Raw genomic sequence first — 24,004 nt, 5'->3', positions numbered from 1 at the left:
GACTGAAATTGCCAAATCAAAGGTATAGCAAAACTTTGTGTTCCTTCCTCCAGGAAAAAGAGGAACTAGGAGATTTTCTATTCGATGTTACAGTATTTCACTCATACCCCTTATTTAATTTTTATATTGTTTTCTGTATAATGTTTACTTTCAATTTTCTGCAGCTCAAACTGGAAGATTACAAAGATCGGCTGAAGAAGGGAGAAGCCCTCAATCAAGACCAGTTGGTAAGCTTGCTTTAAGCAAGAGTGGAGGGCCTCAAAACCTTCTGATGTGTCAGGAGGGATGGGTTGGTGAAGGAGATGAGGGTGTTTTTTTACAGAAGCAGTGCCTACAGGCTTGTAAAGGTATTTTTCACAAAATCAAATTAACAAATTATTGGTAATCAGGCTGATGTTGAGCCTACAAGCTCCATCTTCTGTTTTAACCTTCATGTTTCCTGAAGTAATAGAAGGTCCCTGTTTATCTTTGATCTGTATACTTTCAGCTTCAGTGCTCCTGCACCTGTTTCTTAATGAGGTGTCTGTGTGCAGCTGACCTATGTGGCAGTGCAGTGTTAGAACCCAAGCCTCAAGAATTCTGAGGTGGCTAATTAATCTTCCTGATTTCTTCATTAGCAGCTATTACTTGAAATTGCCTGTTATCTGCACAGTGCTGTTGGTTACAAGTAGCTCAAGTAGCTGTTAATATAACTGACAGTGCTGGCTTTTTTTTTTTTTTTTTTTTTGTCTTGGGCTGGAATGGATTCTAGATCTGAAACCAAGCTTCTGTAACTTGAAAGTTTTAGCAGATCTGAGTAGCAGTGTCATATAATTCAAAGAGTTTATTGCTCTAGTAATCTAGGAGTCACATTTTTAAAAGGCGGTGGACACTTGCTAAAGAGTAATTGTCTGATGAGGACTACTGACACTTCAGTGGTAGTGCTGATCCTGCTAATGAACCAGCTGGAAAAATGTTATTGATTGCTAACTTTATCACAGTGTAGCAGTCTGAGAACACAAATTCTATTTTCTTACTGTGAATCATTTGTAAAAGAGTTAGACATAAATGGGATAAGATGGGAAAATGGTAATTTCTTAGAAGTAGAGTCAACCTGTTGGAGTAAATCATCATTTAGTGCTTAACTGCAAAATCTGATGTGGTCTCTTTCCATTTCAAGTGCAAAAGTAAATGAATTAAATCTGATAGTTTGAAGTAGGTTGATGACCTTTCAATTCCTCTCAACTCAATCTGGAATCAGGTGGGCAAGAAACTTTTGTGTTTAGATCATAGGTGTTCTTTACAATCTGTTTGCTGCCATGAACAGTGAGACTATTGAACAATGTTCTGTAAGTTGGAATAGTCTTAAATATATGGACTACTTCAGTATATACCCTGGACTGCAACAAGCTGTTAGGTGAAAGTGTTTGGAAAATGGCATTAACTTGGTTACTGGATTTTAGTATTCCTAGCTGGGCTTCACTTTTTAAATTTTAGTATCTTTTTCCCAGTTTCTGGGTTTTCTTAGGCTACCAAAATGAAGAATTAGATTTAGTCTTCATAGTGAACTGACAAGTGGTAGTCACATGGTCCAGGTGACTATTGTAGAAGCACATATATGCTCAATATTTAATAGTGAAGTCCCCTGTTTCAGTGGTGAAGATACAGAAATACTGCATTTGTAACTTTCAGATGCAAGTCTGTGGTGTGTATACAAACTGAAGCTGGAGTAGAGCTTAATAGATCTTAAAAGCTAAAGAAACCAACTGCCTGTAACACAGTGGTGCTCTAATACAGCTTGATGTTATCTATAGTTTTTATTTTCTCACACAGAGGAAGAAGTGCATGTCTGGTGATGAGCTAGTTTTGCAAGCAATTTGGATTAAGCTGTAATTACTCATGGTGCATGCCTGCCAGACCTAATGTGTGCACTAGCCTTGCTTTAGGAAACGTTTGTTTCAAAAATGAGGAGCTTCCAGCAAGTTAAATGCTCTTACTGGCAGTATTGTGCTCTTTTGCAAGCTGAGCAGATTTTCCTCAGTACTGTTCTTCCAACATGCTGTTAATGAGTGTTAGTAACAGGTGTGACAGAAGAAAGCTATTGCTTTCCTGTGGGCTGAGTTACAGCTTGTCAGGAGAGCAGGGGTAGCTGTTCTTGATGTTTTCAGGTAGGGAGTTTTACTCTGCAATTTGTTGTTAAAAGCACAATTATTGTAACCTGACTGGTAAATTGTTGGTGTTAATTGTGAGTCTTCCCCAAATGTGTGGCTCTAGAGCCTTAGAAGTCATTCTCTCAAGTGTTAGGTGAATTGCTAAATAGTACTTCAAAGCTGCTTGGTGAATTGTGTGAAGACAACTTAAACTACCAGGTGAGTGCTTGCACTTTGTGTTGAGTGGCATTTAGTCCTGGTAGTGTCTAGTATAGCACAAACAAGTGAATAAAAGTAACTGAGCAATCAAACTGAACAAATGAACATATAACTTGTTTTTCAGTTGCTTAGGAACACATAGAATTTGCAGATATCCCAAGTCTTATTGGAACAGTAGATTAAGCTTTTGTCAGTGCACTGATGAAATGCTTAACACTAACACTGCTGTGAAAGAGCTTTATATTGGACTGATGGGCCTCTTCTAGAGAAACCTGTGATATCATGTCAGGAGCATAAACCAAACTGAGTGTAAAGCACACGTGAACAACTGGAATTAAACTTGTTACTTCCCAGGCATGCCTTGTGGTATGAAGATATGGGCAGCATGTCTGAACTACTACAGCATTTTTCTGTCTTCAGAGCTGTCAAGGGAACTTAGAGAAATTAACTGATTCATTAAAATGCAATTAATAATCTACTGCAGTTAGTCTTTTTGAATACTAGCCAGTAAAATACTGGTTAAAGCCATTTATGAAGACAAGAATGTGGCTTCTTCTGTGGAAACTAAATTGGAAAGACTTTTTTCTGGAGGTATGACTTGCCTTGTATATTTCTAAAGTTTGTACAAATTTTCTGTAAAGGCATTCAGTTAAGCATGAGGGTAGAAGATCTGTGCTGAACTTCTCCTGTATTCCTTCCAGGCTCTCAGACTGATTTTAAGTAGCTCTTTGCCTCTGATTGCCAAGACCTATATAGGCAAACTTGTAGGATATCTGTCTGGTGGTGTGAGCTGGCTTTGAGCTGCATCAGAGACAGTTACGGGTGAATAGTATTTGCAACTAAAGTTAAAGTACTAGCTACAGACATAGTATCTTTAAAAAGCTACAATTTCAGAAAAGGACACACTAAATGACTGCTTCACAATGAGAATTTAAATACAAGGCAATTGAGTGCAATGAGTAGTCTTAAGTGTGAAAAACACGTTTTTATCTATTGCTTTGTAGGAGGCAGTAGAGAAATACGATGAAGTAGTGCACAACCTGGAATTTGCCAAGGAGCTTCAGAAGACTTTTTCAGGACTTAGCCAAGATGTAAGTAACTGTTTGTCTCTGTATTGACAGGAGGTACCTTCAAAATTTGTGCTGCTTCTTTAATGGCTACACTTCTATTCCAGTACACCCCATACTAAGAAGTTCCTGTCTTGTATCTCTGGAGTAGTGAAGCCTATGCAGAAACTGAGGAGCAATAGATTAAGGAGAACTGATTATTGGTACTTGTTAACCAGTTGTCTGTTTCTGACCACTTGGTAGGCAAAGGGTGGAGAAGCTTCAGTGACTCCAGTGGTGGGTCTCTGAATGGCTGGGGCCTGGAAAATGAGACCTGTGAGGAGAGCCTGGAACAACTGGGCTTGTTGGGCCTGGTGAAGTGAAGGCTTGCCAGGAGATGCACTATTATCCTTCCGATCCCAAATACTGAAAGGGTGGAGGTGGGACTTTTGCTGAGAGATGTGGTAGGAGAAGCAATGATCAGTAATTGAAATAGACTCCAACCAGGTAAGAGGAAATGGTCACTCGGTGGATGATTAAGCATTAGAAGCAGGCTGCCTAGGGAAGTGGTAAAATCTGTCCTTGGATTTCTTCAGCACCTGACTGCGCAAAGCTCCAAGCAATCTGGTCTTGATTCAGTGTAGCCTTTCTGGAGGCCTGGCTAGACAATGTTCCAAGATCCCTTCCCAAGTGAATTTTTAATGTTTCTGGTGAGGGAAAGTGCTGGTGTTAAATCACTTTGGCTTTGATGAGAAGTACATCCCTCAGTAAAATTTAACTGAAGCTTGTGGAGTTTGCTACTTAATCTGCTGTAGCTGTTTCTAATTGTGGCAAGTCACAGATTGAGGGCTTTATTTAGGTCTTTGTTCAGGATTTAAAGCACTATGTACATTATTTTTATGTAAGCAACTGTTTTGTCTTTGGAGAAACTGGTCTCTTGGCTCAAGCAAATTCTACACTTATGGAAGCTTTGATCCAAGGTAGTGGTAGGGATGCTAAACATGATTAGTCACTGCTCTGGCATTATTTCTCTGCCTCCTACAGAATGCTGAAGGACTGGTACCTGGTGACCCAGGGTATCTTTGAGCAGGTGTTTTTTGCAATCCAGCATTAACTTCTACCGGTTCATGTTTGTTCTTGGACTTGTGGTGCATTTAAAGGCTAACCCACCTTGTTTTTAACTTGGCTCTGCTTCTGCTGGTATGGATTCTACAGCCAATAGCCATTACTGGAACACTAGGGGCCATTCTGGCAACAGCATCCTTGCATCCTTTGCAGTGTCTTGTAGGAAAAAAAAAATCATAGATCTTGACACATATTGAGGCATTTTAAATTCTGCAGTTACTTGGATAGCTTCTGCTGGGTAGTTGTATTAATGCATGATGAGAAACTTGAATGCGTATTCTGTATGTGTTCTATAACTCCTGGTGTTGCTTATTTAATGAGAATTCAGTCTTCTGCCAACAGAAATAATTGTTGGGTTCTGCTGTATCCTTTAAGCTGGAGTATTTAAAAGTGAAGAGTAGTTGTCTTACTAGGAGGAAGTTGAGACAATTTCTGCATCTCTAACTTTGTGGCAAATGTTAAAGGTCAGCTGGGTTTGGATTTGTGCACTGGTATCAATTCTATCCATTTCTTTAAAAGCTGTTACAATAAAACAACTGAAAGTTAGATGTGTAGAGAATTAGTAGATAAATGGGGAGCTCTTCCAAAGGAAGAGCTTAAAAGATTCTGGATATCTGAAGAGTTAGGAGCTTCTGTTGTCTAACCAAAATTAGTAGTTGGTTTCTTCATTGTAGGATAACCAATACTAGAACTCAATGTTTTATCCTAGAATTTTGTTGCTAAACAGGATTAAACACACTAAATTGTGTTTAATTGTTGAATTTGTGCATTAAAATAGCTGCTGAAAGCACAGAAGAAGGCTCAGCGGAGAGAGAGTCTACTGAAGCTTGAAGCAGAGAAGAAAAAGCTGCGTACAATACTTCAAGTCCAGTATGTGCTGCAGAACTTCACTCAAGAGCATGTTCAGAAAGATTTCAAAGGTGGTGTGAATGGTGCAATATACTTGCCTTCTAAAGAACTAGACTACCTCATAAGATTTGCAAAACTGACGTGTCCAGAAAGAAATGAGAACTTGAGGTAAGTTCAGGGGGTTTTGTCTAATTAGTATGCTTCATTCATTGTGCTAAATGTCTTGTTTGGCACTGCCATGTCTTTAAATACTGTGTTTTGGAACATTAATTAAAATTCTCTTCAATCCAATACCATCCTGAGCAGGGAGGCTGGGGATGTGCTGCTTCCCTGAGGTCTCACTGTTCATGAAGTGAAAAAAGTGCAGTAAAATCAGAACTCTTCTGTATTCCATTTACATTGATGATTCAGATGTGCATCTTTATTCCAGAGGAATGTAAGATGGTGCTACTGAGGTGCTCTTGCTGTTAGCTTCGAAGTGGTTTTAAAAAATTGCCTGAAGTTTTTGATACCTCAGCACTAAATGTCATGCATGTTACCTGGTTGTCAACAGAGGTAATGTCAGCATCAGTGCTCATGTGGCACAGCTCTGGTGCTGCGATGGCTCATGCTTAGTGTGACAGCCTGTCTGGTAAGGTAGTGCAGTAAGAATTGTATTGGAATATGGAATAAGTAGTTATTATATGGTAAGCTGAAACCCTTTATCCATAAGTCATGTTTGAATATGGGCTAATTCTTTAAGTGCCTCAAAATTCTAGTCACTTGTCATACACTAGAATTGCCTAATCTTCGTTCTTTAGTTAACTTCCAAAGAACAGCTGCTTATAAAAAGCTACACAACAGGAGTGTCTCATCCCAATGAAGTAAGTTGTTTCTAGGTTACTCTTGTGGTATTACTCCTACAAGAAGCATAATCCTTTCCTTTGGGATACTGTGTTTCATTGCAGTGGACTGCAAATTTGGTCTTCTGGAGGAGGTGGATCTTGGACCTATGGCAAAGTTTCCCAGTAGCTGCTAGTTAGTGAGAATGGCAGCTGTTGTTGGTTGCACCTGTATGTGTTCATCCAGTAATTGTGACCAGCTGATTAAACAGCAATTGTTGCCCTGTTTGGGAATCCTGGCTTGGAATGAAGTTCAGCCATATGGTCTTGTGGGGCAGTGCTTAGGATCTTTATATTGACCAACAAAAGAAATTAGGTTTGCTAGGTTAAATCCTGTGCAGACAGAGGTAAATTGCTTCCAGTGATCTCAGGGCTTGCATTCACTTGGTGTATGCAGCCTTGGTTTGGAAGGCTGGACATTAGTCAATGTCATAAAATGGGGGGTATTAGGATAGTGCAGCACTTGATCTTGGCTATGATTCTACCTGGTAAAACTGTCATTTGTTTTAGTGTTGAAGACCAGATGGAACAATCATCTCTCTACTTCTGGGACCTTCTAGAAGGAAGTGAGAAACCTGTGGTTGGAACAACATGTGAGTGTCTCATCTAGAGAAATAACTTAAAGTTCTAAAATTTGTGTGCTTGTTAAATATCTTAAAACCAGTGGATACACATGGAAGGCTTAAACACTTTCAAGAGATGTGTGTATCTTGATTATACAAGGATGAATAGCTGTTCTAGTTCAGTTAAGTACAGGTCAATCACAATGCCACATGCTTTTGTTTTCCAGTCAAGACTTACTCTTCTACCAGTGTACTAGCATATTTTTGAGGAATAATGATGGTAGCAATTCAAAACCTGATGCATGAATACCTTACAGAACAGTGGGAAGGTTTTTGTATGGTTATGTGCAAATGGGTTAAGCTTAGAACAGTACCCAGCCACGAAATGCTTAGTTGGGTACACTGATGTATTACAAAGCTTCATTGGCCCTGGGCTGAAGGTCCCACGGCATTGAAGAGTCTGCTTTCTTTGTTGGAATTTTAGACTCATACCTGTTGTCTCCCTGCAGTGCAGGATTCCACACTAAGGAAAAGGGTAGTCATTAATAGAACTTGCTGGGATCTCTCATCATGCACAGTGCAGTCTTTCTGTCTTTCTTTGATGTAATGTAAGTGTCCTTACTTTTCAAGCATACCAAAATCTGTGGGACTCTGTGGCATAGTTCCAAAATCCCTGGTTGTAAGCCAACATACACATTGTGTTCCTATTTACAACTTGTTTGTGAGGAAACTGTCCTTAATTGAGTTGTAGTGTCTTTCCTATTGCAAACAGCCCTTGCTTGTTGTGTTTATGCTGATCTTGTAGCAGCTGTGTGGCAGGAATCTTTCATTTGTTACTGACAACAGCGCTGAAACTGTTAGACCAGAGCATTAGAGTGCCCTGTCTAACTTCCACATATGGGTAGCTGAACTGAAAACTAGGTGTTAAATCTTTCCATGTAGTTCTGGACAAGCTGCAAGCTTGTATTGCTGCAGGCTGGTAACCTTAGCCTTGTATCTGTTGACATGAATAGATTGTTTATTAGTATCTCTATCCCTTTGGTGTCAGTCTTGCATCCCTTTCTATGCAAGCTAGACTTCAGATAAAGCTGTTAGGTTGTTTTATTGTTCATTGCCTTGGAAGACAGGTTTTTTTATAGCCATATTAAATTCTAGCTACAATTCTTGTTTGTGTGGTTGTCACTAGTAGGAGTGATCTTTCACTGAATGTTCCTCCTGTTCTCAAGGCTGCCCTGTTTCCAGCTCCTCTGAAACAATTTCTAGAATCGCTGTTACTTCTGAGGTCTTACTCTCTACTCTAAGCTGTTGTCTCTTGTTTGCACAGAGGAGCAAACTGGACAGTGCTTCTCAGAGTACTGAGAGTACACAGATAAGCTTTTGTTCAACCATGTCAGCTTTGAATCTTTTCCAGCTTCAGAGGAGTAAGTTCAGTCTGCGAACAGTCCCTTGCATTTCCCTTGCTTGTTTCTGTAGTTCTTAACTTTTCCTTCTGAGACACCGTCCTGTTACCAGCAAGAGGGTCTTGTAGAGTAATTCCATTGTGACTGTTTAGCTTTACCTCTGTTGCAGTCTCACCTAATTTTAGTATTGATGCTGGCTAGCTTTATACATGGTAAACAAAGCCCTTTCTAAGCATGTGGGAGACCAGGTGGCTCAGTGTTTACCTTGTGGACATTTAAACACAAGCTGCAGTCTTGCCCTGGGATTGCAAAGATGTTTTCAACTACATTAAATTAAGCAGTCTAATAAATAATTTCCTTTACTAAAACATTTTATTGTTATAGCTTGATAAGATGTGAGAAACTGCAGCTCATATAAAGGGAGGAAGTACCAAGTCTTAATCAGTAATTTGAATACCCCTTAATTTCAGGTTTTCCTATTTTAACTTTATGGACTTTTACTCTTTAGATAAACACATGAAGGACCTGTTATCCAAACTTCTAGACTCTGGCTACTTTGAAAGTATTCCGACTCCTCGCACCACTGTGCCAGTAAAAGAATTGGAAGAAGTAAATAGAAAACCTGAGAAAACAAGACAGATGTCAAAAGGAGAGCCTGTCAAAGAACCAGGTGGAATATTTCGGGGTTCAACTTTTATATCAGTGTTGGGAAAGGCTCAAACTGAGCACTGACTGTGCATAGCTTGGCGCTAAATCTGATGCTGTGCTGTTGCTTACTTGCAAGGTAGTAACTGAAATGGAACCTGCAGGGCTTGCAACCCTATTCTAGCTAATAATGTAGAAAAAACATTAATTTATAACAATACAATGCTATTGCCCTCTGAGCAAGTTGAAGATGTGGGAACTGTCTGGTGTGTAGGGAATGTTACATATTAGGAAAACAAAATTATGAAGACTATAAAATGTTTCTTGTTTAAACTACTGAAACTGTAAAAGCTAGTCATAAAGTAAAAGCTTGTCTACAAATAGAATGGCAAGCTCAGCTTTCAGAATATCTGGTTTAGCAACTGGTACTACTATTTAAAATAGATTTAAGGAGTTGCTACTGTTTGATCTGCCTTTCTGCATTTGATCAGTTGAAACAAATTAACATCCTTTCTCTAGAATCCATTATGGAGCTTATGAAGTCTGAAATACAGCCACAGGAGGTAAGATACTCTACTGTTAATTGCTTGCCTTTAGTATTGTGATTTATCAGACACAAATGCTCTTTTGCAGCCCTTTTTTAAACTTAAAAAGGGAGTCTGAACAGCAATCTAGGTGTTGCTGGATGTATGAAGTGTTAAAGACTTGCTTACACTTCCATTTGTAACCCCAAATTTATGGCATCTGGGATATCTTGGGATAAATGGAGCAGGATTATATGAAGCAGTGTAGTACTTTAATGCTCTGGCACTTTCCTGAATAAAACAAAGCATCAGCCTTTAGAGTGGAAACACTGATCTTTTGTGTACTGCGGAATAGAGAAAATACACATCTACTAAAGCTTTCCATAAAAGCTAAGCTTGTTGCAGTAGGCTTGATATTGGTGGGGTTGAGAATGATGCTGGTCTTACTCTGATTTGTCAGGAAGGTAGGAAACCCAAGACAGACTTGTGTGCACAGGTTGTGTAGACCTGTTTCAGCAGCTCTTCAGACTCCCGTACTCAAGCTTTGACTGTCAGTAGCATAGAAATCATTAGACCTGGTTCAAAAGGTGGGGAAGGGTGTCTTTTTTCCAAGTGGAAATACTGGTTCTTAAAATGCTGAATCCTTGTTTCCAAGGTGTCCCACTAGAGGGTGTACTCTAGAACAAGTCTTTGTAACTTACTGGTAGCACTGTTACCTAACACTCATCTGATGTCTAGTCAGAAAAAAGATCTCAGCCAGTGAGCCTTGTACATTCTTCACTTCATGTATTTATTTCCTGTTCATGACAAAGTGGTAACTTAGAAAAACTTAAGACATCATCATTGAACTCTCAGACTTACTGACACTAAACAGCCTGCAGTTGAAGTCCAGTGGTACTAAATCTGAGAATATGGTGACATTTTAGTATTAAAACTCCACTAAGAATGAGGGTTATACTTGGTTACTGGGTCTAACATTTTGGGGCACTTAGCAGAATGTCTAATATAGTACCAAGGCTTAGTAGGTGCTTAGAAGGAGAGCTACCTTTATAAAAATCACAATTAAATATAGTATTGTCACTGTCTAGGAGCATCAGGTAGCACTGAGGATAAGGGCAGTAGATTCATTCAGCTGGGTTTTACTTGTGCTGTTCAGTACTGTTCCCTGTTTCTCTGTGGCATGCCAAGCAAAGCTAGTCTGCAGTGTTGCCGGATAAAGCCATGGCTGTCCACACGGTTTCTATGACTAGTGCTTAGACTGTCTAGGCTCTGCTTTTAGTCAGCAGTTTTCAGTAGCTGGGTGACCTAATTTAACTGACCTGAACTGTAGTAGCAAAATGTATTCTTGGGAGCCATTAAGTTTCTTTGGTCTATATAGTTTCTCAACAGGCGTTATTTGCCTGAGGCAGAATACTCTGTCAAGAAGAAGCCAGAAGAGCCCAGATCTTGGGAAGCCGAGTGTGCTAGAAAGCAAGAACCTCCAAAGTCCTGGGAGATGCTTGTTGATATTGAAGAGCAGGAAGAGAAGCAGAAACAAGAGATCTTAAAGCCTTGGGAAGCTCGTGTTAGACAGCAAGAACTAAAAAGACCAGATTCTCCAAAGCCTTGGGAAGCTCGTGCTAAAGAGGAGGAACAGAAGCGTGAGTCTGCAAAGCCCTGGGAGACCCGTGGGGAGGAGGAACAACAGAAGAAGCTGGAAGCTCCAAAGGCATGGGTAGCACGTGTCCGAGAGGAGCAGGAGTCTCCCAAACCCTGGGTAGCAAAGGTTAGGGAAGAGCAGGACCAGAAGAAACAGGAATCACCTAAGCCATGGGTAACAAAAGTTAGGGAAGAGCAGGAGCAGAAAAAGCAGGAGTCCTCAAAACCTTGGGTAACCAAAGTTAAGGAAGAACCAGAAGAAAAGCGGGAATCTCCAAAACCTTGGGTAACCCAAACTAGGGAGCAACCAGAACAAAAGAAGCCAGACCCTATGAAAACATGGGAAGTGCCTGTTAGGGAAGAGCCAGAGCAAAAGAAGCAGGAGCCTGTGAAGGCTTGGGCTGCACATGTTAGGGAGGAGCCAGAACAAAAGAAGCAGGAGACTCGAGAGGCTTGGGAAAAAGCTGACAGGCAGCAGCAAGTGTCATCACCGCAGTTACAGAACCCTCCGAAGTCCTGGGCAGCTGCCAGTATGGGGCCAAAGGAGCAGATGGGGCCAAAGAAGTTTGATATGGAACCCAAAGAAGTGAGTTGGCATATGTAGTATTATCTGTCATAAGCTTTTGACATTAGTGTATTGGAATAAAGCCACCTATACACCAAGCAGAGGTGTATAAGGTGTATTTTGTAGGCCAATATTTAGACTCCCATTTCATTCTTTCTTGGGGGAAATACTTCTGGCGGATAAAGTTTATATTTGAATAGCAAGATGGTCTGCTTTGTTTTTTACATCAGCAAAGTATTGCTGTGTTTGAACCTTGAATAACTGCTTTATGCATAAGACAGAAGAATTAACTTGGTTCATCTGTAGCTATTGGCTCTGTCCACTGTTAGCAGTACAAAGCAGGTATGACTCATCCAGGGATCAAATACTTTGTGGCTGCATGCAAATAACACTTCAGTAATTTTTAGGCTTTTGATTAAAATAGCTGCTGATTCAAGAGAGATCTAATGTCTAGATCAAGCAATACCAACTGTACAGGGGCTTAAATATGTATTTCCAGATGAATGCATAAACCATACTGCTGTCCTGGGACTCTAACAATAGCAGAGTGTTAGAAATGTAAAATGAAAGCCATTGCATGGCTTACAGCTGAGCAGGCTGCTACCCTTTGGGCACATTACCTTCTTTCTCACCTCAGCTTGGGTAGCATTGGCGCTGATCACTGTAAAAACAGGTAACTGAGCTCTGCTATGTCTGCCTTAGACACTAAGAGAAGTGTTACTCTAAAGGTAGACTTGAGGAAGAAAATATGGGGAATTGAGTGCTTCTTTGTGCACAGTGTTGTCACAACTACTATCTTCCTGCAAGAAAGCAGGAATCAGTATGTCCCATGTTACTCATGGCAAATGATTAAGCTTGTATCTTGTCAGTAAACTTGACTTAACTGAAAAATGGATATTCTTGTGCTTAGAGGCGAGACCGCAAACAGAAGGTTGAACCCGAGATTAAAAGAGTATGTAACATGCAGCACTGGGTAACAGCATGGGATTATGGTGTTTCAGCTTGATCCATCTTTACACGAAGCTGTGTAGAATCTTGTGTCTGGTGGTGGTGGTACAAGTAGAAAAGCTGGTTGCCTCACTAAGTAACTCTGAGCACAAATAGGTGTTGTGCACCCAACTATGCACAGTATTCCTGTAACTGAAACTAGGTATTGGAATAGTCTCAAGCACTTGTAAGGTGCCTTGGAATTTCTGGTGTCAGATTACCTTAAATGCAAGATGCTTCCTAATGAGAAGATACTTCCTCTTGTTTTTGTATGGGATGGATGGATGGCTTAAGTGGTTGAGAAAACTTTGCTGCAGCAAGTAAAAAAAGGGTTTCCAGTCATCTGGAGAAACTTGCAAACGGCTTCAGAATCTCCCTGGTAGCGTGCAGGTGCGCATATACTGGCAAAATTAAACTAAATGCTGGAATGTGAGGTCACTGAAGGGGGATTGCTGAATTAAGTAAACAAAGAGTGTTTTATAATATTCAAACTTGGATTTACATAGACCATAGGAAAGCATCAGCTGGCTTTATTTTTGCTTAGTAGCTATTGAGAAATCCTAGTATCAAAAGTATATTCAATAGAGTAGAGAACAGTGTACTGTCAACATAACTAGTTTCCATAACCAGCTTTTTAAAAAAGACATCTTCGACTTGAGGTCCATAAAAAGAACAATTAAAATCATGTTAAGCTCTTCAGATAACAATTTCTCTTGCACTTGCTTATATAAAAAAGAGGCAATGCAGTGCTATAGTTGGATCTGTTTAACTCTGAGAGAATCTATAAATGCTCTTGTGCAAGGATGTAGGCATGTCAGATAAAAGACTTGTGCCACTGCTGCTGCCCTCTGAGCTGAAACTGTTAGAGCTCTGAGGTCTTTAAAAAAACCTATGTTTTGAGGTATTTAAATATGCTTATTTAACTTAATGTACCTTAAGGTGCCATACCTAAGAAGCTGAGCTGAAGATAGAAGGGTGAGCTGATGTGCAGACCTGTTTAACTGTTGTTCTGTTTAAATGTTTGTGCAATCTGTGGACCAGCAAACTTGGTTAGAGCTGAATTTGTGGCCTGCTACAGGAAAGCAAAACAGTTTGGCTTGTGCTGTCATCCAGTGTGTCGTTTAATTCACACGTGCTGTGAATGCTGCTCTGAGTAGTAAGCAGATTTTAATTGTGTATCTACATGGCACAGCTGGCAATAACTGATTACAGCTTAGGTATTTCCACCTCATTTAGTACTCCATAACCAACAAACCTAAAGAGGAATTGAAGTCCTGTCTCACAGAATGAAGTTTTACTAGTAAATGAGATGGTTGAAGTGGTATGTTAGTGGTGCATGTAAGCAGACCTTCAGTCTCTAAAAATTCCAGCTTTAACAGGAGTCCTTAGTATATTGGCACTCTGACTAGCCAAATTCCAAAGTGGTCATTGGTTTATTTGCAATGGTTTAATGGGTCCTAGAACAAATTCTAGATGTTTCACCTCTACTTTCAGTCAATTCTCAGGATGTAAGGCAAGACACTTTTTGCTGAATGTGTAAGTAGTGTTGAAGCTAGGTTTCAAAAACATTTCTTATGACAAATTAGACCCTCAACTTACTAGTACTGTTAAACTCTAGTGGTTCAAGCAACGTTCAGGTTAGTGTTAAGTGATCTTAGCATGTACAGGTTTGCTCTGAGCCAGACTAGTAGGTCAGAATCTGCTGCTAGTTTTTAATGACTACCAGAAACAATAGTAGGCTAGAAAGAAAACTTGGTTTAAAACCATCTTAAATGTCAAGTGCCTGCTCTTCTTCAAAGCATCCCTTAATAAAAAGGCATAAAAACTGAAATACTTTAATTTCCTGATACCTTCCTGTATATGATCTTATATTGCACTTAAGTATTGTAGTTTTGAATTCCTAGGTACCAGCAAAGCAGCAAATCAATATGAAGCTGCTTCTGGCTGGTGTATTTTAATATATATGAACTAGAAAATAACTTCTATGGAATGGAAAGTCTCAATGTTTCAGTCCTGGTTTAAAGCCCTGATATCATATATGTAACCCTGCCTTCTTGTACTTCTTGAAGTAAAGAATGCTACCAGCATAATGCACAGAGTGTGAGCTGGGGAAGGAGATAAAAACTCTGACAAATTGTAGAAGCATACAGGAATTTTATCATCTTTGGAAGCAATGTCACTTTGAAAAGTGACAAGTCTTTTCTGCTTCTGTGCTCTTGGGGCTTTTTCAGCTTTTTTTTGTGTTTAATGTACAAGTCTCACTTATGTAGTTAGTGGACTACCTTAAGAGCTTTAGACCCTGCCAGACTTGACCTAGTTAGGTCAAGGTTAAAGGTGAAAGGCTTCTGTTACCCATTTTCAAACATACAGAACCAGTTTGGTAGTGTCTTTGTGTCTTAGTAGAGATGGTAGTGAGGAGGAAGAGGGTAACAAAAGCATGAATCAGTTTGACCCATACTGGATTTACTATGACAGCAAGTGCTGTAAAATTAAGACTATTTGCAAGTGAGGACTGAAAGTGATGGACAAAAAGATTCAGATTGCCAGTAACTTAATCTATAACTCACTGAGATTAACTTTATTCAGCTGTATCTTTTTTCCTACACTAATATCCTTAAAAGCTTTAGTTACTGTTCATTATTGGAAGCTATAGCAGTATAAACTTGTATTTAATGGGTAGTCAAAGGTAGTGCTTGTGCAGCAGAATTTCTAATTAAGATAGAGCTGTACAAAGATGCACTCTGAACTCTAGAATGAAGTAAAACTTCTCACAGCTGATCAAGCAGCTATCATGTGGGCCACACAGATACTAGAGACAGAGTCCTCCCAAGTTAATCATGTGCTGTAAGCTTCTTGCCTGTGCATGGTATTGGAATTTCTGCAAAGGCCAGAGATTAGTTTCAGATAACTGTCAAAAAGGAAATGCAGGAGTGTTCTTAGGCTTGTCCTAAAAGTGGACAAAGAGCACTTCATCAGTTTGTTATGGATTTAGTGTGACAATTGTCATAACACAAATAGCCTTCTGCTATATATTTTCCAATGACTTCATGCAAATACTCACTAACACGCCTGTACAATATATTGAAGTAGTAACCTCCTGTTAGAAACACAGGTGTTGAAAATAAAGGCTTTCACATATTCCTGCTATCTCAACATTTGGGCCAGTTGAAATAATGCAACTTAATGTCTTCAGATTTGCCTCCCTCTAGCTGCACAGAACAGCAAAACTTTAGAGAACCACAAAAAGTTATTGGGTTAAAATACTTCTAACAAGCCTGCCTCTTCTCTGAGCTGCTTTCAAAAGATGTGTTAGACTATCTAGACAGTCTAAGATTATTGTCACCCTTTAAACAACAGGGCTTCTGCTACTTAAGGAGCTTACTATTATAATTTTTCTGTTACCTTAGACTGACTTGTTCTCTGACAAAGCATGTCCCTCTTTTAAAGTGGAGTGAGAACCAGTTGGGATGAACTCTTAAGGAACCAGCTGAAATACTCAAGGAGTGATAAAGCCCTGCAAAAGTCCATGTTAGGTTGTTGTGTAGGAGCACAGGTATATTTATGCCAAATTTGGATGTAATACTTTCTGCAGGAGCTGGTGCATTGAGATCATCTGGCTTTTTAGTAGAAACACTTTGGTCTCATCCCAAGTTACTTGCTTGCAGTATATCTCTTAGGTGCAGTTTTTACAGATTGTCTGGAAATGCCATCCTAATAAAAGATCTGTACTTACTGGTGTAGGCTCTCTTGGGAGGAAGTAAACCTTGAGTGATGCAGCTTTGATTTTTAAGTTTGCTCTGTCCTTCAAATTAAATGTGACTGTCCTTAGACGCAAGTGCCTAATTTTGCGCTAGATGCAGTCAACTTTATGTTAGACTATAAGAAATTGAAGTGAATTAATCTAGTGAAAGGTGTTCCTGCCCATGGCAGGGAGGTTGGAACTAGATAATCTTCAATCTCTCTTCTGACCCAAACCATTCTATAAAATATGTGGCTTAACTAGTTGTAGCAACAGGAAGATGACTTTTTTCTGATAAAGCGAAAGCTTGATTCAAGAAATATCAATAACAGCACAGAATTCCTTGGCCCACAGTGTCTGACACCTCTTGGTTGCTCTGGAAGTGTATTGGATAAGGGATCTTGTCCTGCTTCCAGTATTAGATTTAATATAATTTCTCCTTATTAGGTGCCTAAACCTGTACATCAGCCAGCTGCAGAATTTTGCTCTACTTCAACTCTTCCAAAAGATCCAGTATTGAGAAGGGAAAAACTTCAGGATCTGATGACTCAGATACAAGGGACTTACAACTTCATGCAAGTATGTTTTTCTGTGCTGTTGTAGTACAAAGCTCCAGTTCCTACTGGGTTAGGGAGAACAGTGCTGACAATGTGTGTTGGCACTGAATGAATGAATTTACCTCTAATTAGCTAACAGCAGCTTGTCAAGTGAGAATGTTTCATTTGTGTCTAGACTTTAATTTTTTTTCTACCCAATGGTGATCTTTTTTTGAAAGGAGTCCATTCTGGATTTTGATAAAGCTTCACCAAGTGCCATTGGTTCATCCCAACCTCCTTCAGTTACTCCAGCAAGTAGTCCTGTAGGTAGGTGATACTATAAGTGTAAATGGTATGTAAAATTTTGCAAGCACTAACAGGGTTTGCTTGGGCTGTAGATCAGTAGGCCTGGTGAAGATAGCTTGTTTAATTATAAAGAACAGACCATGCTAAAAGACTGGGTGGATCTTGGGCTGTAGATCTCAATTACCCAGTTTATTAATTTTTTTCTTAATCTGGAAAGTGGGTATCTCTTCTGTGGTAAAAATATTTTTATCATTGAATACCTGTCCTCTTTTACCAAAAACCTGAAGTTTTCAATTGGGTGTAGTTTGCTGATGCTAGGTTTAAATATTTGCAGTCCACGTGATAAAAATAGTTTGTATCTTCACATACCAAATATTTTAAAATAATAGAACTGCACACTGAAACTATTATGCAGTGTTTGAATTTAAAAGTAAATGTTGCTTAATGCATTCTACTTTTACAGCTTCAAAAGAGCAGAAACTGCCAAGTCAGAGTGATTTTCTTCAACAGCCCCTTCAGGTAAGTTGAAGTTAGGGCTGCCCTGAAGAGGCAGATAGAAGTTATTTACCAGCATGGACTTATACTTGAGTTGTTCTTCTTGTCAGTTGCTTTGTATTTCATACAAGGTAATAGCTTGTGAGTCTAAGATCACTCAAATGCTGACAAAGCTGGCTGCTCTTCTGGTTGAAAAGGGGCAATAAATGCTTGAAAATTCTTGAAGTATGTTGAAGACATGCTGAAATAGCTTGCATATTTTACCTATAGATTCAGGTCATAGCTAGTAGTTGTGTGCAGAAGAACAGCTAGTTTCTTTCCTAGGTAGTGCATGTTTCCATTTTCAAGATCCTTACACCAAAGATTGTGTCTCAAGCTTTGGTAATTGTGGTTAAATGAACCTTAAATTGACTCACTGTGCTTGCATGTCTTGTGACTTTTGCTTTTAAATGTTTCCTTGCCACTAACGAGAATTCCTAGAAAACTGACTAACTGGTCAAAACACTTTGGTCCCTGCCTTATTGTGAGGCTTACTTGGACGTGCTCAGGGTGTGAGTCTTAGTGAAACCAAACATTTACGTTCAATATTTTCGAAACCTTCTCTCTGTCTTCTCTCCTTGCAAGCCTGCTGCTTCATCCATGGCACTGCATGGTTCAAACACTTCCCTAGCATCTGCTGATCACGCTCTTTCTGGCTCTGAAACTGAGGACTTGGTGACACCACAGGTACCATACCCTGGGGTTCACTGGCATTCAGATCTGTGTGACAGCCAGCCCTAACAGAAAGCTGAGCTGGGGCCCTCCTGAGTAGCTGTACTTGAACAACATACAGGGACAGAATGCAAGTGGCAGCAGTAGTATAGCCTGCAATCTGGAATACTTAAAGATGGGTGGAAAAGTCTTGCTAGTACTGCATGAATGCAAAGTGAACAGTCTGCTTCTTGACACAGGAAGGGTGTGGGATGAAAAATGCTCACTAAAAAGTGTGGTGCACATTCTTGTGGGAACATGGGAGCAGCATAAATATTTGCTTTGGGTACAGTGTAGAATATTCCCTCTAATGATGACAAAGGTTGCATAAATTTGGGATGGGTACTGTCATGAAACAGCAGAACCTGTGTGTAACCTGAAGACTGAGATGTTCTCTCAAGCACTAACTGAAGAAATACTGGGAATCTGACTTCCTTATGTTCAGCTAAGACCTAAAACTTTGCTTAATTGCATTTATGTGCAGTTAAATCTTGAAATAACATTCAAATAGTGTTTAGAGCTGAGAAGTTTCAATTTATGCAGATCACTGTCTTAAAGATCTCTTGTGAGTTGTATTGCTGTGTTCAAGAACACAGCTGGCTCTTTCCTGTTGGACTCTATAACTCAGAGTATGTAGATCATAATGGGAAATGTTCTCTTTACATTTTTTTTGCTGATGTACATGTTACCAGCATACTGTGTATGTAGTACTTACTTTTTCTCAATATACTATATAGCTGAATATAATGCTCTGACAGGGCTATTAGTCTTACTACCTCTTGAATCAGCAGTTCTGTCCCAATTCTTGACACCTTCTCTCACTTCTACAGTGCCATGAGACTCCTTGTGCTGAGAAGAATTCAATGATTTTGCTGTTCAATATGCATCCAGAAGGCTTGTGCTGTGCTATAAAGTAGAACATCTGATTTAGTAGAATGTTCTGAGATTTCTTGCAAACTTATTGTTTGGAATTTGGGTTGCTTGTGCCCAGCCTATCTCTAGTCCCTTCAGCTTGAAGTCTAGTGTGTCTTTCTTTCCAGGGAAAGCAGTAGATAAGTTTTTGTTCCAGCACAACCAGGGAATACACACCATGGCGACAGTGCTCCTCCTGGTGTGCAAGTACATCCCAGTGCTGTCTGAGGCACTGTGATGTGTACATGGTGAGCACAGGACTGGTAGTCTTTAGCCCTAGGTTCTGTATTTAAGTATTAAGCAACTCCTAAACTTTACAAGTGTGAGCTAACTACAGAACATGCAGGCTTTGCAAAGCCTTCTTTGACAGAGCTTACCAGAAGCTCAACTTATCTTTCCATTTGATTCAGTGAGACAGGTGTGTGTTGCAGGCTTCACTGTAAGTGCTTGCAGTAATCTACTGTTCTTAAAATGATCTGACTTTGCAGGGCTAGTTGTACAACCAGTTGTGTAAGAAGAGTAATCTAAATTTGGATCTCTAAAGGTAATTACTTGAAGCTTTGGTTAAGATGACTGTTTAGTGCTTTGGCTTTGGACTTAATGTTTGTGCTGGTCTTTGAAAATCTATTTGTTTCAACTTTTCCACTGGTGTTTCATAGCTTTACCAGAACTCTGTAGTGCTGCTTGTAATAGCAGGTGCATTATGGCTTCTTCTAGGCAGCAACATCACTTTCTCAAGAGAATGAGAAATACACTTCCCAGCCTCTATATCAGACAAGTTCACGTATTTCTGAGCCACTGATACCTAAAAAGATTGAAATTGCCCAGGTGAGCTATCACAAGTAAGGTAAATATTTAAGTTGCTGAAATGGTAAGGCTCTAGATGTGGTCCTTTTGACTCCTGATTCCTAAAAATATTGGTATTCTAAATCAACATTTCATTTTGCCATCTGCACAGCTGAGGCCTAATGCTGGTTAATACTTTGTCTGGACAACTCAGCATTGTTTCTAATCTGAAACATAATTAAGTTGGAAACGGAAAAAAATCAGACCCTCTAAATTTCCTAAGTTCCTCCAGAAAAGAGAAGTAATTTTTAATATCAGCCAAAGAATCTTCTATTAATAAATGGAACAGAAAGCATTCTGTGTGTCCTTAGTGGTAGGGAAAAAATACCTAGTGTCTCTTTATTGTGATATTATGCCAAAGAATGGTATGTATAGTAGCTCATAGGCACATTTCACTTAATCAGCAGAGACTGCAATAGAAGTACTGTTTGCTGAGGATGCACAGCAAGATTTGAAATTGTAAGCAAAAGCTATTTTGTAGCTCTACTATGTCCAAATGTCATCCTGTAGAAACTGCTGACTTCTGTCAGGCTAGGCTTTAGAACAAATTAACTGCTTCTGTTACTGCCTGATAATTATCAAGTGACCTTTCATTACATTTGTTCTTCCCCCAGGCAACTATTCCCCTCCCAAGTGAGCCACAGTCACCATTGCCTACTTCAAGCACCCCCATGCCATCAGTGCCACCAGCGCAAAGCTTTCAGTCTCCTCCAGCAAGCAGCAGCTCTGTCACAATAACAGCAGCTCCCTTTCAGGCTATGCAGACTGTAAGTATGCAACATGCAGAAAGAATTGACAGTGATGTAACTTGGGACTAGCACTGAGGAACTGGCTCCTCTTGGAATAGTGCCAAACTCGATAGATCATTTTGTTTTAACAATAAAACCTAGATTAGTCCTCTGGTTCTCTAATGCTTTCAGAACTTAAAACACATCAGCTAAGAACAAAGATCCTGGAAAACACATCAGCTAAGAACAAAGATCCTGGTTTTGCTCTGTATAGTCCCCAAAACACTAATACTAGGATATTTTAGTAGCCTCAAGGAACTAAGAGGGAGAAGTCAGGCCTGAAATTAACAGATTTATAGCTATGCCCTAAAGTAAGGTTTGATGTTACAGTTTTCTTGGGAAAAGATTTCAAATTAAACAGACTTCACTGGAGAACAGGAATCCTGAATTATATAGCTGTTAGGACAAAATGCTTTCAGAAGCCTGAGTTTGTCTTGCTGCTTTTTATAGTGTTTGTTTCAGTGGGGTAAAACTCAGTCCAATGGAATTATGGAAAATGTCTTTTTGGTAAAACTGGTGTTGCTCATTATCCTAAGTTGTTAACAAGCAGTCAGTGTACATATCCAGGAAACAGACCAAACAGTCTGAGATGTTTGCTGCAAATATAGAGCATCAGTAATAGTGTATGGCCTCAAAAAATAGTATCAAACATTGTTACTTCCTGGTAATCTGCAGTGCAGGCTTAGAGAGGTTCAGAGGAAGGCTCTCCATTTCATTAGGTTCAACTGCAGAGAAGGTAACATTGTTTACTCCTCTGGTACGTTCTTCAGAAGATGATACAAACATTCATTTAATGTTTTCCTCAAAAGCAAGCTTTAGATTCTCCAAAGGCATTCTCTATTTTAACGAAAGTACCAGTGCAATTCACAACTTGCTGGATAATCTCTGTCTTGCAGTATGGGGACATATGTGGTAGGAGCTGGTGGAAGAAGGTAGCTAATAGCCTTTCAAATCACAGGAGTCAACAACTAAAACATCTGAGACATCCTGCTGTGGTCTGTAGTAAAATCACTGCATTGACTTTTTCTGCTTGGTTTTCTGTATTTGTAGAAGAGGTCCAAGTAGAACCTACCTCAGAGGCACAGAATTGTGATGCACATTACAAATAAGTGGTAGGGAGGTGGGTTTTTTTCTAAGCTAGATATGTTTAAGTTATGCAAAGTGGCTAGGTGGTGATTTTCTCCTGAAAGTGGAGAAGTAGCAGCATGCTATGATTGAGGAATCCAGAGTCTTTTGGGGACCCAGTCTATAAGGTAAGGGTCTGTCATGGTATAAATATGGAGTCTTGGTCTCAGTCATTCTGGTTATGTCGGAACTTGTCTGTGTTCAGAGTGCTTTGATCATAACAATACCACTGAAAGTTCACTTGAACTAATGCCATGTTTTCAGAGATGTTAAATGTCCAAGATTGCTCTTGGGATTTTTGGGTAAACCTGGTAAACATCTGTCACTAAGTCATGAAGATGTTCATTCCTCTTGTAGTGGTAGGAATCTTTAACTTTGCAGTGCAGGGTTCTCTTCTTCCCTACATTGCTTAGATTCTCATTGCTGCCAGGAAAACATAGCCATTGCACTTGAGTAGATAGCCAGGATAATTCCTTGCCAAATAGTGGTATCACAGTGACAGTAATGGAAGTATCTGATTACAGGTTTTCAAACATCCTATTGCTGCTCTTGTGCTTATGGAAGCTTAAAGGCAGACTTGGCCTGTAGCCCTAGTCCTTGATTTGAATTCCACCTCTAACCCTCACTGCAGGAAAAAGCAGACCGCTTGCTACAAATACTTCAGCATGTGGGTGTTGACAGCCTGACTGCTCTGCATTCTCAAATTTCTTTTAGAAAAAGGATTAGCTTTGGATCACTTTGTTTACCAGATGAAGTGATCAAAATTAAAAAAAAAACCAAACAAACAAAACAAACCACCAAAACCAACAAAGCCTGTTTTTTTTACAGTGGTTCAAAATTTATGCTCAACACTTCAATATCATGAGGCATTTCCATGCTGCCTCTTAGAGGCAATACTGGGTTTCATGACCCTGGAAAAAGTATTTGTTTCTTGCTTTTTAATTAAAGGGCATCAGCAAATGGGAAGAACTGTCAAGCTGTGAAGCTGTTTCTTGCATTGTGTAGCTGTGCCTTTTGCCCAAGTCTGTCTTCAGAGAGTTTATAGTCTTGGAAAATGGTCAGATACATGTGTAGACTCAGTACCAGTAGTGCTGACAGTTCTTTATGTGAAATTTAGATCCTTTTAATCAAAATAGACTTTGCCTATTTGATGTTGATACTAGTTGATACTTTTAACAGCATTATTTCTGGTGATTGTGTTATTGGCTATAAAGTAATACAGTCACTGAAGTGACTGGGGTCTGGTTGATTAGATTTAACTAACAGTAATATCTGCTCATCATTGTACTTCCCAGACTATAACATTTGAATGACAAGGCTCATGTAGGGTAAGTGTTTACTCTTGGGGAATTTTAAGTGAGTAGAAAAGATGAAGTTGACTTTACTGAAGGGGTAAATGATGTCTAATATGGTGTCTGAGTGGATAGCAGTGTTGCATCAGGTTCCAAGACACATATAAACACCCAGGTTGTTCCTAAATGGGAATATCTCATCTCAATGTAAGCTGTCCCAGCTTCAGGTTGAGCTGTAGGACAGGTAGTCAGTGGATTTCACAGTGGATTTCCCATAGAAGGAAAATAGCTTGTTGTATGGTAATTGTTCTGCTGATAAGAGTACAGTAGCTCTGCTGATAGAGTACAGTAGCTCTGCTGATAGAGTACAGTAGCTATGGTCAATCAAGCTGTTCCTTGGGTACTAGCTACATAAACAGGAGTGTGTTCTGTGAGTTTACTGAGAGAGAAAAGGATGGGTTGATGTATGGTGTTCTTGATTATTTCTAAGAAACAGTTGGTGTTCTAGAGATGTTAAAAAGCATATGGATTTAAACCACAGCCTAGCAGGGTGGTGGCATAGGTAGAGACTTTAGCTGGTAGTGTTAAGCACTTGTTTTCAAATATGTTGTAGGTATTTAAAGTGAATGCACCACTGCCTCCAC

General features: G+C 39.6%; 1 protein-coding gene across 1 annotated transcript in view; it reads left to right on the top strand.

Moving 5' to 3' along the window:
* CAPRIN2 (caprin family member 2) overlaps positions 1-24,004 on the top strand; it is a 32,921-nt gene that overhangs the window by 2,527 nt on the left and 6,390 nt on the right. Inside the window, exons 2-13 of the mRNA XM_017739964.1 lie at positions 165-227; positions 3,353-3,439; positions 5,298-5,536; positions 6,760-6,842; positions 8,721-8,882; positions 9,377-9,420; positions 10,760-11,605; positions 16,758-16,889; positions 17,086-17,173; positions 17,616-17,671; positions 20,770-20,922; positions 23,974-24,004. Of these exons, the coding sequence (XP_017595453.1) occupies positions 165-227; positions 3,353-3,439; positions 5,298-5,536; positions 6,760-6,842; positions 8,721-8,882; positions 9,377-9,420; positions 10,760-11,605; positions 16,758-16,889; positions 17,086-17,173; positions 17,616-17,671; positions 20,770-20,922; positions 23,974-24,004 (1,984 nt within the window). The remainder of the gene's footprint in view (positions 1-164; positions 228-3,352; positions 3,440-5,297; positions 5,537-6,759; positions 6,843-8,720; positions 8,883-9,376; positions 9,421-10,759; positions 11,606-16,757; positions 16,890-17,085; positions 17,174-17,615; positions 17,672-20,769; positions 20,923-23,973) is intronic.

The sequence above is a fragment of the Corvus brachyrhynchos genome, unplaced genomic scaffold, assembly GCF_000691975.1.
Source record: "Corvus brachyrhynchos isolate BGI_N302 unplaced genomic scaffold, ASM69197v1 scaffold27, whole genome shotgun sequence".
Taxonomy (NCBI): Eukaryota; Metazoa; Chordata; class Aves; order Passeriformes; family Corvidae; genus Corvus; species Corvus brachyrhynchos.
This window is presented reverse-complemented; position numbering and strand designations above follow the sequence as displayed.